The sequence below is a fragment of the Delphinus delphis genome, chromosome 4 (assembly GCF_949987515.2).
Source record: "Delphinus delphis chromosome 4, mDelDel1.2, whole genome shotgun sequence".
Lineage (NCBI taxonomy): Eukaryota > Metazoa > Chordata > Mammalia > Artiodactyla > Delphinidae > Delphinus > Delphinus delphis.
In genome coordinates, this window is record NC_082686.1 from 76,754,927 (window position 1) to 76,770,381 (window position 15,455).

General features: G+C 34.7%; 1 protein-coding gene across 1 annotated transcript; it reads left to right on the forward strand.

Annotated features, from left to right (window-relative positions):
- Nucleotides 1-344: 344 nt before the first annotated feature.
- On the forward strand, nucleotides 345-11,900 carry UTS2B (urotensin 2B). The gene is made up of 5 exons (XM_060009956.1): nucleotides 345-444; nucleotides 4,505-4,603; nucleotides 5,791-5,828; nucleotides 7,299-7,392; nucleotides 11,875-11,900. The coding sequence occupies exons 1-5, from the start codon at nucleotides 345-347 to the stop codon at nucleotides 11,898-11,900; spliced, it is 357 nt and encodes a 118-aa protein (XP_059865939.1).
- Nucleotides 11,901-15,455: the final 3,555 nt, after the last annotated feature.

Sequence of the window (15,455 nt, forward strand, 5' to 3'; positions counted from 1 at the left end):
CACAGGTCTCTAGTCCCAGTCTTTGCTTTGTGCTATGCATGTGTTTGAGTGCGTGTGCATGCATAGGAATGCATGCTTTTAGTGAAATGGGCAAGTATGAGATATATTGATTCGGTTCTTCTTGTCATTGACTGAGTAGCAAACCTGTCACTTCTCCAAGTAAGTGAATCATGTTGACAGGGTGCACTACATTTTATAAGCTTTTTTTCTCTTTGTCCAGATCATTTGTAGTAGAAGCACATTTGCCACCTTTTAAACGTGGTCTCTGAAGCATTCCAGAGCCATTAAAATATTCGTCTTGACCTGGATAGTCAGTCTTTCTGCTAGCACAGAAGATTTTTAACATGAACAAGATCCTCTCAACCACTCTTTGTTTCGGACTCTTAACTTTATTTGTAATGTTCTTTTTAGAATCTGTGCATGGGCTGCCATATTTTATCCAAGGTATGTACATACGAATCTAAAATCCTACAGGTGGGTAAATAATCCTTATCTTCCTGTTTGCATTGCTTTGATTTTTCTACCACTATAGCAATAATGTTTTAAACATCAATAGGATTTAACCAAACAGCCCTTCAGTAGTTGCTGTTTTAAATTACATGTAATCTGTGATGCTGTTCTTCTCAAGTAAATTAATTTCAACTGACACTGTACTAAATTAATTTCAACTACATTCTTTTTTTCTAATCCAGGGGCATCTGTTTCTTATTTCTATTCCATGACCAAAGATGGGAATGTGTAAATAGTGATAGTGCTATGCATATTTCAAAAATACATCTTGAGGAAAGAAAAATGAGATTTTCATCCAATGAGATTATTAATAAGTTACTTTTGAAAGGAGAGTGGTTCCTAGTAGAACACATCAAGAAAGAAACCTGTGTGTGAAGAGATTTGGGGAGAGTAATGCATGGGGAAATTTACATAGTACTTTCAGGAGGACGATGCTAACAGCCACATTACGCATGGACTGTATCAGATTTCTAACATACTTAGGGTACTTATATTAAATGAAATAGTTTAATTTATGATGTCTACAAACATATGCCACGATAAAGTTAGAGGAAATAATTTTCTGCTCTTGTAATATGGTAACTTGATCTTTCTTTAAAATTTTCAGTGCATTCTGTAGTGGAAATAGCTTTTAATCTGGGAATCAGTGGAGCTAGATTAAATGCTGATTTATTAGGCAAACAACTTAACCTCATTGAAACTTTTATATATTTCTTTACATTTTAAAGATAGTAACTTAAAAATATTGCTCTTCAATATCTCTTCCAGTTTGAAACTCTGAGGTGATCTATCATCTAACTGATCTCCTTGTCAGGAAGAGGGAGATAGCCTTTTACTTTTGTCTTACTTGGGGGAACCAAGATAGAACGTAATAAATTTTGTTTACATGACACTGGGTTGAGAAAAGGGATTAAGTTTCCCCTTTCAGATCTAATTCAACTTTACTAGACCATTTTGCTTCAAATGTGTTTTAAAAGTCAATGAAAATTAGAGCAGTTCTTTTGACAGTGGAAATAAAATTACATGCAGAAACCCTTATTATTTATTTATAGGGATTTTCCCTTTGAAAAACAAATACAAGCCTGAGACCTAAATACAAGCCTGGGAATGAAAGATTCTGGATTTTATCCATGACGCTCACATTTTGTCTTTGGCCAGTCAAAATCATTGTACTTGGTAGGACTTCATTGTTTTTCCTGTGAAATAATGGGATTTTCAGTGTTCTTAACACAGTGTATATGTGTGAGGAGGGAAATATCTGGCCATTCATAAAGGACTTTGCAAAATTAGGATGTTAGTGTTAACTGTAACTTCTGATATCATGTGTATATGAAATACAGTAAAATCCAACTCAAACATTTTGCTAGGTTATAATTAGATAACAACTCTGATCCCAGAATAGCACATATTGATATGTATATTTCATTGGCAACATACAGGAAAGATTTCTTTCTGGGACCCCCTTTGACCTCAGTTTCATTATATATAAATGGAGAAGATTAGTTATTGGGAAGATTATTTTCTAATCTAAATTGTCGATGATTAGAGTGAGCTTCTCTCCATGTACACATTTTCAAAGCAACTAAGTGTTTGACTCACTTTAGTCTTTTAACACATTGTTTTCAAATAAGCATTTGTCTGCTGACAGAACACCAAGGGGTCGCCATCCTCTGTGTTAGACGTCATGCAAGACCAATGGCACAATCTGTCAGCTTTTATTTGCTTGGGGCCATATGAAAGCCTGCCTCAGTGGATAAGCTTGAAACTGGACAAACTGTCTACCACAAAAGGTGGAGGAGTGAATATTGTGACCAGAAAGGCTACGGCAATTTAATTTTTTTGGTATATTATCATTTGAGGGGTTTCCAGGTTTCTTTCTGGTAAAGTTTCTTGTCTATATCCCTTAAAAATCTTCACATTCAAATGACAAGCAGGAGACAACTGTCTTTTAAGCTTCAGTATCTCAAGTAGTAATCAATCAGTTTTTTCCTGTGTATTTGCAAAAGTAATCACTCTCTCATGTCTGAGCAACTTTGCCATCATTTGTGCTAAAGGGGTATCTGCACTTGGGTATTTTTTTATTCAAACATCTCCTTTATCAACACTAACTTTTAGTTCAAAGACAGATGAAAAGTACATTCTTTTTTTTTCTTTTAAAGCTGTATGTGTTTTAATACTAAAAATAAAAACAAGACTTATTTGCTATTTTTCTTAGGCAATATCTCACTTAACTTTAGAAATAAAAAAAAATTTAATTTCTTGAAAAAACTTTTTCCTCAGAGATTCCTACAAAAGTTGGTTTTCTTAAAAGTTAGTGACAAGAATTTTTGAGGACAGTCATTCAGGTGTAATTACTAGAAACCAAACTGGTAAAGAATGGTAAATACATTAATTGTCTTTTTAAAAAATGTTCCACTTAAATATGCAGAGAAGTGGGCTGTAAATTAAGCAAACAAAAGCTTCAGATCATCACTTTTCTAGTTACCTTCCTCCTAGTCTTATAAATTCCCTAAACTGAAGGCAATGAATCTGCTTCTTTAACACAGTTCTCTTTCTGAAACAAATAATCATTATCACCTGGCTACACAATGTTCCTTATTTTTTTCAATTAAAGCATTTTAAAGATTGTAATTTAACATTTTAGTGAACAGCTATAATAAAAAATTACTACACTATTGCATGGTCATATCTTTCTCTTAAACTAAATTATCTCCGAGGGTCCTTGTTTAATTGATGTTAAGCAAAAATTCCATTGCTAGTCTATTATTTTAACTACTCAAAGAAAAAAATAACCTAGAATATCACAAATACTTTCTATGTCTGTGAAGTAATGGAAATTGAGGAACTTTGAAATTGAGGAAATTGAGCAACAATAAGTGTTTTTGGTCAATGCAGAAAATTTTGACGCTGCCACCTACCCCAAGTCATTTATTTTCTTTCTCAGCAAAGCTTTCATTCCTTTAATTAGCCACTTCGTTTCTTGAGTTCATTAGTTGACATTTTGTAGACACAGGGAAAGAGAAACAATTTAAAGGAAGAATCTAGCTAAATTATGAGCCATTTCTCTAACTGAAACCACAATATTCCCACTCCTAAATTTTAAACTCACTAATCTACCTTTTGTCCACACAATATCAATTATTATGAGGAGATAGAGGAAGAATGATCCTATAGAAATTGTACCATAAAGGTTTGATTTTTTAGGCCACCTCACAAAGTTCATTTTGTTTATAACACACTAATTATTATTTTGTTTGCATTAAACTCTTGTTGCCTCTTCATTTTTTATAGCTTGAATAAAGTCTATTGTCCTGACTTCTACTCCAGAATTAAAGTATTTATGAAAATTTGGGTGATTTTTCTGTTTTTAGAGTGCTGAGATAGCTGGGCATCTGACCAATGAGTAGGCTGGGAGGTAAATGGGCAAAGATGGAAAGATATCAATATGGAAAAAGTAGGCACTGTCTTACCTCTTCCACAGGGTTGCCTTGGATGATTCAAAGGCAATTCCCAGAACACAAAAAGGCTCATATTTTAATGTGTATCAAATAAAATCTCAAAATCAAATGTTATTTTTTCTTTTAAAAACAACTTTTAATTCGTATTTTTATGTTAAACACAATAGTAGAAAATTTTAAAAAAACGCAGATGAAAAAACAGAAAGTAAAATTTACCTGCAATTCTACTAACCCAGAAATAATTACAGGTAAAATTTAGTCTGTAACCTTCCAGGTATATTCTCTATCTCTGCCTCCCTCTCTCTCTCACAATCTCTCTTTGAGTGTTCACGTACATTCAACGATTGTGAAAACAGCCCATCTTTTGGGATTACACACCTCTCTCTATACACATTTTATTGGTGAGTATACACATTGTTAGTGCATATAGTGATTGATAGTGATTATAGTTACCTGTAAAACATATTTAATCAGAAACATGTTCAGTGACACAGACTGAAAATCGAGGTTTCACTACATTGAGGTAATTATTACAGGAAATGAATTGTTTCCAGATAAAGGAGATACAGATCGCGAAGAACTATTGCTGGCTCTACTGAATAAAAATTTTGATCTCCAAAGACCTTCCAACACTGGTGAGTTAAGAATAAAGTCAAACTTTATTTATTCCATCTTCTGACCTGTTCTTTCTACATGTTAATTTATATTAAATAAAATAATAATTACTAATTTTAATGCTGCATTGAAGGCTTAAATGTCTTTCTTATCTCGTATTCACGCTAAAAGCAATGGCATTATTAAAAAATATTAAAATCTTATTTTGTTCAGTTTGAGAGTCCTAATGAGATCAGTAACTATCTAGTTACTCAATAGTTATCTTTAGTCGTATTTTCCTCTCACCTAAGCAATTCCCACTGGTACAGTTAATATTATTTTTTACTAAATGCTTCAAGAGTATCACTAAATGTTTCAAAACAGGTTTCCACTAGAAATTTCACAAGTTAACTGTGGTTTTGTGGCAGTTAAGTTAGCACTTTTTTCGCAATCAAATTCTTTCAATTTGGGAAATGGTTGGAGTAGAAACCATTGGGTAATTTAGGCTATACCAACTGAGATTTTTTTTTCTTTGAAGAACAGGAGAATATGATTTACAATTATGCATCAGACTGGTCTCCAAGAAATGACAAATATTGTCAGAAACTTAGCAAGTCTAACCTGAGAGACAGTGTGACAATATGATAATGTGGTACCCTCTCAGAAAACATCTGTTCTTATAAAAAAATTGTCTATTCATGGGACAGTGTACCAGTTAAAACAATACCTTAATAAATACTTTAAAAATACAGGATTTTAAAATTAATAAGATATTTTCATTGAAGAAAATGAACACAATTATTAAAAAAAAAAAAGCTATACTCAAAATGTAAAACCCAGAGGGAGTTGATATTAACATTTCTGGAAATTTCCTTCTTGATGGAATTATATAGATAAGATTTGTGTCCTGCTTTTTTTACTTAATATCATTTCATGAGAATTTCCCCATGTCAGTAAACTAGCTTATTTCTAAATACTAGTCCTTGTTAGAACTATGGTTTATTTAAAAAAACTCTGTGCTTATTGATAGAAATTAGGTATTTGCTCATTACATTACTGATTATATTTCAATATTACAGGCATTGAAAAAATGCTTGGACCTTTATATTAGGGACAGGTAGGTGATCTCAAATCATACAAAAAAGACCTTTGTCTTCCTTGAATGTATGACCTGAAATGAATTATTACTTGCAATGTACATTTTTCATATGATAAATGTGTCTTGCAGATATAGAGCTGGCTAACAAATTGGAAGAACTTAACCAGGTGAGAATGTGAAATACTTAAAATTTCAATTTTAATAATAACCAAAAGACACTTTCTTTTGACATAATAGTTGTTACAATTATTAATACTCTATTATAAAACCTTTATTCCTGCTAGAGGAAGAGTGAAGTAATTCGCTAGGGAAAAAATAATCAAATTCTACTAAAAAATAAAGAGAACAGAACAGAGCCATAACTGAAGTGATCATGGGATAAAATGTCTAGAAATCTGGATTCTAGACCCAGCTATCCAATTACCTATGAGACCATGGAAGAATTAAAATTCTCTGGACCTAAATCTCCTCATCTGTAAAATAGGAGGCTATAACTAGATTGGTGGTTTTCAAAAGTTATTATTATTTTTTAAAGTGGAAATTTTTTTTTCCAAACAAAATTGTATGTGGTCTCAGTAAATGAAATATACAAAAGTGGAGGGCTTCCCTGGTGGCGCAGTGGTTGAGAGTTCGCCTGCCGATGCAGGGGACACGGGTGCGTGCCCCGGTCCGGGAAGATCCCACATGCCGTGGAGCGGCGGGGCCCGTGAGCCATGGCTGCTGAGCCTGCGCGTCCGGGGCCTGTGCTCCGCAACGGGAGAGGCCACAGCAGTGAGAGGCCCGCGTACCGCAAAAAAAAAAAAGTGGAGCTGCTCTGTTTGAAACAACTAGTTTGGTGAGGGAGGGGCCCAAAGTGCTGCTTTCTTGACCTGCATTTGGCTTCGGTACAGAAAGCCCCTTAGCAACCTTATCTCCTGACTCCTTGCTATGAAGGAAATTGGAAAATCATTGGATTAGATGATTTCTTAACTCTCTCAAACACAACTGCATGCAAATCCACTATTATACAAACTGTATGGCTGTTTGTGAGAGAGAATTATGCCCCATCAATTCTTAGTATCTAGGACACAGTCGCGTGCAGTAGCTCAGGCTGAGTTCTATTTTGATAGAGTTAGGTCTTTAGGGTTTAGGCAATCAGCGAGCTTGCAAAAAATTAACATGGCTTACACTCTGGGTGGAAACCCTAGGGCATCAAAATACTTCTCACTTACTGCTAGAAGGGACAAATATTTCAGGAAATCCAAACATTCACATAACTCTTCGGAACTCCTTGAAAAGGACTGGTTATTATAGGTGACTTAATATCAAGACCAGCTACACAGGTTGTGTTTACAGGCTCCCCATTAATGAACACTCAGACTTGACTTCCTTCACCATAAGCCTGTTTGTTCCTGATCACCTGTTAAGTCATGGACCTTTCCCAGCCAGTTTCTAAATGCAAGTTTCGTTTTATTTTTCTATTTAATTCTTTTTGTTTATTTTCATTTTTACTTTTATTTCCTTTTATGTTCCTTTGTCTCCTTCCTTTCTTCCATCTTTCCTTCTCCCTTTCTTTGTCTATCTTTCTTCTTCTTCAATAGAAAAAAAAACATTGCTGTTATTAAAGATTAATACTTTTCATACTTGATTTTTAACAGCTGGAAAAACTGAAAGAGCAGCTCATGGAGGCAAAGGATGCTGAGATGTCTTATGCTATAGGTGGTCTATCTTCTTCCCATCCTAATAAGCGAGGTAAGTTTGGTGGTAGAAAAGAGTTGAAATAGAGATTTGCTGGACCTTTCCATAGTTAGTATAGCTTAGGCTGTGATGTGTTACCAATTATAATCTAAATCTCAGAGACCTAATATAATAAAATCCAATCATAAAGTTCAATGTACATAGTACAACCTTCTTCTATTTTGTGGCTATATCATCTAGATTATTGCTGTAGCTTGACTACCTCCAAGATTACCAAGACACAGGAAAGGATAGAGGATGCATCCCAGCTCTCAACTGCCTCAGTTCAGACCTCAGTTTTGTGACATGCAGCACTTCTACTGAAGTCCATTGCCTAGAATTAATCACTTGGGCTGCCACCAAAATATTGGCAAGACAGACTAATAAATGTTAGAAAGCACGTACAGTACTTGGAGAGTACTGCCTCAACCACAGTCAATCCTTTGATCTTTTCTTAACCACAAAGGCTATATTCAACCGTCTCCCATTAGAGACAACTCCAAACTCCTTTCACTGCTGCACCCAGAACAAAGAATAAGCCCTCCAGGAGATACTAATCTGTGTCAAATACAATGTGGCTCCTCTTCATTCACAGACCTATCAGCTAAAAGGACAAAATTCAATAATTGGCAGAGGAACAGGGGCTGGATTATCACAATCAATAATCTTATTCACAAAGGAAAAGAACAAGAGGCACACAACATCAAGAATGCTGGCCTCCACCAATTCTGAAATCTCACTGGGCAAATATTATAAAAGTTTCTTGATTAGGTTTCTTGATTAGGACCTGCTAGTGTGTAGGTGGAGTGCTTTTTCCACTGTGTTATTTCCTCTGGCTTCGCCCTTTCTGAGGTTTTTGCTTTTTTGGCTTTTTCATGTTCATCCCTGGACACATCATATGGGCTCCTTGGGGAATATTCCCTTCTTGAGGATTGCACAGTTTTCTCAGGTCTCCTCCTACTCTCACAAAGTTGGAGGCCCAAGGTTTATTTGGTCTTAAAGTGTCAAAGACATTTTTTATTCTAGGGTTTATGGTTTCTTTGCCAATGGTGTTCTTGTAACAATTTAGAAAGCTTCTCAGCTATTTCCTACACACAATCTTTTTAAAACAATTTTAACTCCTTTGCATTCTTATCCCCAACTGAGTTGCCTTGAAGACATCTGGAACATACCTTGAAGGCTATACATATAATCTGATTTGTGCCCTGAGCCCCTTATTCCAATTGATATTTACCTGGCGTCACTCACTTAGAGTCATTTTAAATCGCATTTTATAGTTTTGGGATCCAGAAACAGCTCTTGCAATATTTCAAGATCTTGTATTTCTGAACTATCTATTTTTATTTATTTGCAAAGACACCATTTTCTTCTTGAGCTCACTATTTCTTGCAATACCTGTCTAAGTGTATCCAACAGCAACCTAAAAATACTGCCAATATTCTGTTTTCCTAGTTTTTCTTCTGGAAATTCAAGAAGAACACAATCTGAACCTGAACTGTTGCAGACGTCAGTTTTACCACATACTATGCTACTTTGTAAAATGGTTCTTCGTGTTTCCAGCCTATGATATCAATTTCCTTGTCTGCCATTAATCAGCTGCTGAGACTGTGCCGTAACTTAGGTTCTTCTTAGAGTACCACCCTCCTTCAAGTTTTCAAAGTGTACTTTGGGACAAATTAGGCAAAGCACATCAAGAAAATAACCTTACAATCTCAGTGGTGTAACTTGGTTTAAGATTTATTTTGTATTTACATGAAGCCTTAGGTACCTTCATTATTTTCCTTCACTTTGTCCCTGCACCGTGTGTCATTGTAGCAGGATAGGAAAAACATGGAGGTAAATGCACCCTTACCTGCCAAAATTAGGCACATGATCTCAAGCTAACTTAGCGGGGTTGGGGAAGCCCCTGGAGAATGTGGAGAAATGCAAGGAACAGTTGGAGAATCTTACCTCTACCATAGATATTTTGAGCTTGTTATGACATGTATAACAAAATCTTCCCAGTAATGATTTAAGTAAACCACTGAGTATATAAATTTGAGCTTAGGGAAGTAACTCAGATTGGAGATCTAAATTTGACAGTTATCTGCATATCAATATTGCTTGGTATTGTGATGAGACTGTCTAGGGAATCACTCTAGACAGATATAAAACAGAAGACATCCAAGGCCAAGTCCCAGGCCACACCAAGGTTAGAGACTGGGCAGATGAGAGAGAATTAGCAAAGGAGGCTGAGAAGGAGCAGCTACCGAGGAAAAAGGCAACAAAGAAAAAGATGCCTCGGAAGTCAGATAAAAAACTGTTTCCAGGAAGACATAGTTCAGCTGTTCTAATGCTATAATAGGTCCAGTAAAATGAGAACTGAGATTTTCCATCTGAATAGCAATGGGAGGGTTTTAATGGTTTTGACAAGAATTATCTGGTGGACTTATGGTTAAAGAGAATATGACCAAACAACAGGAATGACTAACAACAGACAACATTTTTGAGAAATGTTTTCTAAAGCGTAGTAAAAATTGGGATATTAAAGTAGCTTGAGGGGGTCAAGGAAGCTTTATGTTTGTTTGTTTTTAAGCAAGGAAATATTAAAACATATGTGTATGTAGTAGGAACAAAGTAAATATTTATGGTGATTAACATAGGAATTAGACGCCCAGGTTAGGTGACAAAAACAACCCACATCATATCTGAAGTGTGGTGTTTATTGGCATAACTAGAAACAGTCCACCATAAATAGCAATGTATGATGGTAAAATGGACTCAGAGATTCAGCTTAAAGCAAGAGTATCTTACACTTACTGTGAATTATTGTAATTTGTTTAATTATTTAATATATAGTTGACCGACCGCTGCTAAATTCTTCCATTCATTAAAAATATAACTGTCCAACACCTAGCATCATGCTAAAAATGGGGATCACAAGAGTTAACCAGATAGACATCAAGAGACACCAGAATGCTGGCTAGGGTTTTCCTTCACATAAATGATAAATGATAAATAAGCATTGAGGAGTTGGCTCTACTGGAGATACCACTCATGAAAGTTCCCTTCAACTGGTCCAGAAAATTTCCAAACTATGTTCCAGTGCATACTTAATTGAGCCGCTCTTGTGGTATAAATCTAGGATATGTGTAGATTTCTTTTTCCTTCCAGACTGAGATATTCAAAGATATCCAGAGGGCAGAAAGGGACTTTCCAAAATACTATAAAAAGAAGATTGGATTAGCAGGCCAAGTTCTTCAGTTTACTGTCTGAAAATAAACTTCTGCTTGCATAGGGTTTGAATGTGGTTTTGTTTAAAGAAAACTCTGGCTCTTTTGGGAATGAAAAGTAGACTCTGAGTGCTATCATAACACTCTATGTGTTTGCACTGATGAGCGCTAGGTTCACAGTTTACAGAATGAGTGGAGGTAGGGAGAGAAACCTAGGCAGGAAGATAGATTTTTTTTTTTTTTTTTTTTTTTTTTGCGATACGCGTGCCCCTCACTGTTGTGGCCTCTCCCGTTGCGGAGCACAGGCTCCGGACGCGCAGGCCCAGTGGCCATGGCTCACGGGCCCAGCCGCTCTGCGGCATGTGGGATCCTCCCGGACCAGGGCACGAACCCGTGTCCCCTGCATCGGCAGGCGGACTCTCAACCACTGTGCCACCAGGGAAGCCCGAGAGACTTTTATCATTTATGGCAAAGAGTGTCTTTACTGAGTTTTTCAGCTCATTTTTATTGTGCATCCTATTAATCAATAGTGAATTGAAGACCCATCTCCCCAAGGTCTTCATTTTATAAACTATTTAGATTGAAGGAAATTAGAGAAATTTGTAATTAATTAGATGAAGCTAACGTAAGTTGGACAATTGATTGGGAACAACCCACAGAAGATTTAAAATGACTCATTCATTCATTTGAAGATTAAAATGCTGTTCAAATTGGTTTGATTTTTCTGAAACATCCCTTTATGATCAGAATGTGAAGACTCAATGTGATGATCAAATTATTTAAATATCATCTGGTGGTCTGCAAAATAAACTTTAAATTTTCTTCCTTCTTTTTTCTCCAGTAAGTAGAAGCATATTTATCACTGATTTTACTTATGTGACTTCCCCTTTGGGACTTAACTTACCCCAACTCTTAAATAGAAGGGTGTGTCTTACTGTAGTCTCTGAACTGCGTTATATGCATTATAATGTGGAACAGTGCTGTCCAATAGAACTTTCTTTGATGACGTGACCATTCTCTAATTTGCACTGCCCATTACAGTAGTTACAGGCCACTAGGCATTACTGAGCACTTGCAAGTTGGCTAGTGTGATAGAGAAGCTGAATTTTCACATTTGATTTAATTTTAATTAATTTAAAGATCCACATGAGGCTAATAACTACCATTTGAACATTCGTTTTAGAAAGCTTTCTCTCATACTCAGGTGTACATAAACTATTTTATTCAAATGTACCATTTTATCAAAAATCTTCCTAATAAAGATTTTGTTTTGTTTATTTTTTAGCTTGCTTTTGGAAATACTGTGTCTAAAGTTTTTCCTCTGGATGCCAAAAAAGATAAGAACATTAGACAAAATTATATATCTACTCACTTTACTGCTTAAAGATTGTAGCTATTTCAAGCATAAAGAAACGGTGGCAGAATTTATCCAGCATATTACATGCTTAAAACTTATGTTGTGAATAATGATGACAAATCAGTTGCACTTTTGAATGGCATGGGACGATCAGAATGGCTTTGTAGACCTGAAGTTGGGAGTGCTGTTATCTATTGTATGCTTTTCATAAATTCATTGTCTACATGTAGTTTTGTCCAGAGATGACTAGGCTGTTGAGCTATCAATTAAAATATTTTAGACAGTGTCTTTGAAAATTAAATTATATTGTCCCAATTTATATGAGAAATTATATTTTATTAAATTTATTTAAAATATTTTAGAAAATGTCTTGGAAAATTAAATTATATTGTCTCAATTTATAGAAAATGTGCATCATTGTCTTTTCTCTTTTTTTGTGATTATGCTGGCTACTATCTCTTTTCTGTTCATCAGGACAATTGTCACTGAGACTACCAGAACCAAATGAATACATTACTAAGAAGCAGAAATCTATTGTTTATCGAACTCTAGGAGAAAGATGTATTAGAAGTTTCAGAGATAGATATTAAGAAAATTTTTGTACAGAACAATTTGCTTTTGGGTTCTTTAATTCTCATCTCTGCCTCCTCCACAATATCAGAAATTATTTGAGGTTCTCAGCATGTCTGTGAGAGACTAGACTCAGTGTACCAAAAACGTCAAGTAAAACAAAACAAAAACTCATTGGATTTTCCTTCATTTTTTCCCCCACGTTTTCACATCAAACTGCTCTTGTTTACATCTCGTCTGAGCAAACTTATTTAATCAATTCAAGGCTGGGAATCCAATTTCATTCTTGTTTGCCACCTGTTGTGGCACAGAAGCATAGTTGAAGTAACTTTATAATTAAAGAACATCAATGACTAGCTGGCCAGATGAGCCTACTGGCATTCCCTTACGTCACAGAACAGGGGAAATGCAGTTTATCTACATGATGTTAATTGTGTGGTGCTTAAAGATAAGACTATCTCATGAGCTAGAATGAACAATATTGCTTAAGCTAAAAAAAAAATTAAAAAATACATGAAACTGACCAAGTTGAGTAACATGCCTGTAGTGCTTTAAATACACTTGTTAGGAGCCACTTAAATGTACATAAATATTCGTTGCTCAATAATGCCTGAATGTTCCCACTTATTTACACCTGTTGTGAACATAAACATGATATTATCATAAAGAAAACAAAACTCCTGTTTTCATCATCTCACGTTTATTAACTTTGGAGCAGTTGAACAATATTTATGCATTTGTAAACTTTAGGGGTAATGTCATTCAAAAAAGGTTTTGATACTTCTTCCTTTTAGAGAAAGTCATCTGTTTATAATTTGTTTTCTTTTTATAATTTGCTTTAAGAAGTTTAATTCCCTAAAGATATCTGTAGATTAAAGGTAGAATTTGCTAGATATTTTTTGTGTGTGTGTAACCAGGAATTAATATCCCCCATGAAAAACTGGTTATATAATTAACACCAGAACTCAGAAATCCATATTCACAGTTTGCTGTATGAAGCTTTTTACAGGAACAAAGAAAAATAAAAAGTAATCTATTTCTTTGAAACTAAATGAAAAGTCCCTTTAAGCTGGTGACTTTCAATGAAATATAGCTGGATTTAGTAATATACAATGGGTTATACAAATAGATGAGATGACTCGTCATGTTCTTAACAGAAATTATGTCTTAAATTTCCTGCTATGTTAAAAGGATGCCTTATTTTAAACTAGAATACCGCTGACTTATTTTCTATTCTGTATAAAGTAGTGGTAAAAGTTAAAATATGAAATAAAATAGTTATAAGTGGAGAAGACACTTTTCTTTTTTTCTTCATGTAAGTCTTGTGTATTCTTTTTTTCTTCATGTAAGTCTTGTGTATATGCTATGAGACAAATGCATTACACATTAGAATAAAGTATAAATCGATACACTGTGACTTCTTACTTTAGTTAAAATGGAGGCCATAGGCATAATTTTGAATTTAAAAATTATAGAAGATAGGAAATCAATTTGTTTAATCCAACTTTAAATCTTTATCATGAGAAATTTTTAGGTTAAAGTAGGTTTTAATACCTTTTGTCAAAGTGTGAACCAACAGTACCCAGTTGGATTAGCAGCTGACAAATATCCAAAGGGGAGAAAAAGGAAAGAAAGAGCTTCTAAGGAATTAGACATATTTCTATAATTCATCAGAAAGTTGGGAAAGGTGGGCAAGAGCAATTATAACTTAAGTAATTCTTTCAAATAATGAGTCCTGCAGTATATCTGTCCATGTACCACTAACTTTCTAATGTAAGTTTATGAACAGAAATTGAAGAATCAGTGAGATTTCTCAAAATTCAGTTCTCTTTGCTAAGGCTCCTCTATTACAATTAAAAGAATCATTCATTTTCAGTTTTTTCCTAAGCTTAAAGTTTTTCAGCAGTTAGAACATTTCCCCCCTCAAGGAGAAGTTATATGCAAAACCACTTTGTATTCTAAGTGCATATGTTCATCTCTATGTCTGAGTTTATTTTGTTCTTTGGATCGTACATTAATTCATTTTTAGGTAAGATCAACAACAACCCATTTCTCTCCCCTTCTTCTAATATGACTATACCTTCTCATCACAGTCTTCCTTCTTAGGCTAAAATAAACCTTTGCTTTGCTGACCGAACTTTTTTTCTTCCCACATATCAGAGTCTGTTTGACAGTGATTACTAGGGTTTAAAGAAGTGTTTTCAGAGGGTTTTTAAATTTCTGCTGACTTATGCTAAATCTCTGGTCCAAGGAATAAGTTATCTTTATGTTTTGAAAGCATATCCAATGCACAATGGGCTTATGCATCTAAATTACAAGAACAACACAGTTTTGCTGAGAGTTGAGCTTTCCAGAATACCAAAACTTATGCTTTCATAGGCCAATTAAAAATAATTTGAATCTTTTTAAAGAAAGCATTCTCATATATTCTTCAATGCTTTATTAAACACAGTATATGAAACAAATTAAATGGATTCTTAGATGAGTGATTAACAACAAAAAGACTGTTTATTGTAATGTGCTAAAATATACTGTGCTACAATTAGGTGAACTTAATTGGCCCCAAGTGCTTTGGTGGTTTCCTACTTGGTGATTCTTTGACTTCCCCATACTTTCATCTGTTACTTCTGTGTGTAGTTGTTCTCATAATCAGCCAGTGCTACTCTTAATTAACTATAAGTTGTAATTTAGAGAAATGGAAAGTTGTTAGGGGACATGAGATAACCAAACTTGGCAAATGAGTAATATCCTTCGTTTCCTAGTTCTAAGTCAATGTACTCCGACCTGCAGTGTTTCTCAGTTCATTGGGAGAATAAAGTTTATGGGCTTAATTACTGCTGTTTTTTTCTGCTCAGAGACATTTTTCTCTTGTTTCTGGAACTGGGACTGTGTTTTATTTGGTTGAACCGGATTGACATTTGAATATAAGAGAAGTCTAG

Bases quoted from the DNA above. Each gene is read 5' to 3' on its own strand.
- UTS2B (XM_060009956.1), top strand. From the start codon at position 345: ATGAACAAGATCCTCTCAACCACTCTTTGTTTCGGACTCTTAACTTTA. The intron at 445-4,504 runs GTATGTACATAC...TAATTATTACAG, and splicing joins GCTGCCATATTTTATCCAAG to GAAATGAATTGTTTCCAGAT. The intron at 7,393-11,874 runs GTAAGTTTGGTG...TTTATTTTTTAG, and splicing joins TTCCCATCCTAATAAGCGAG to CTTGCTTTTGGAAATACTGT.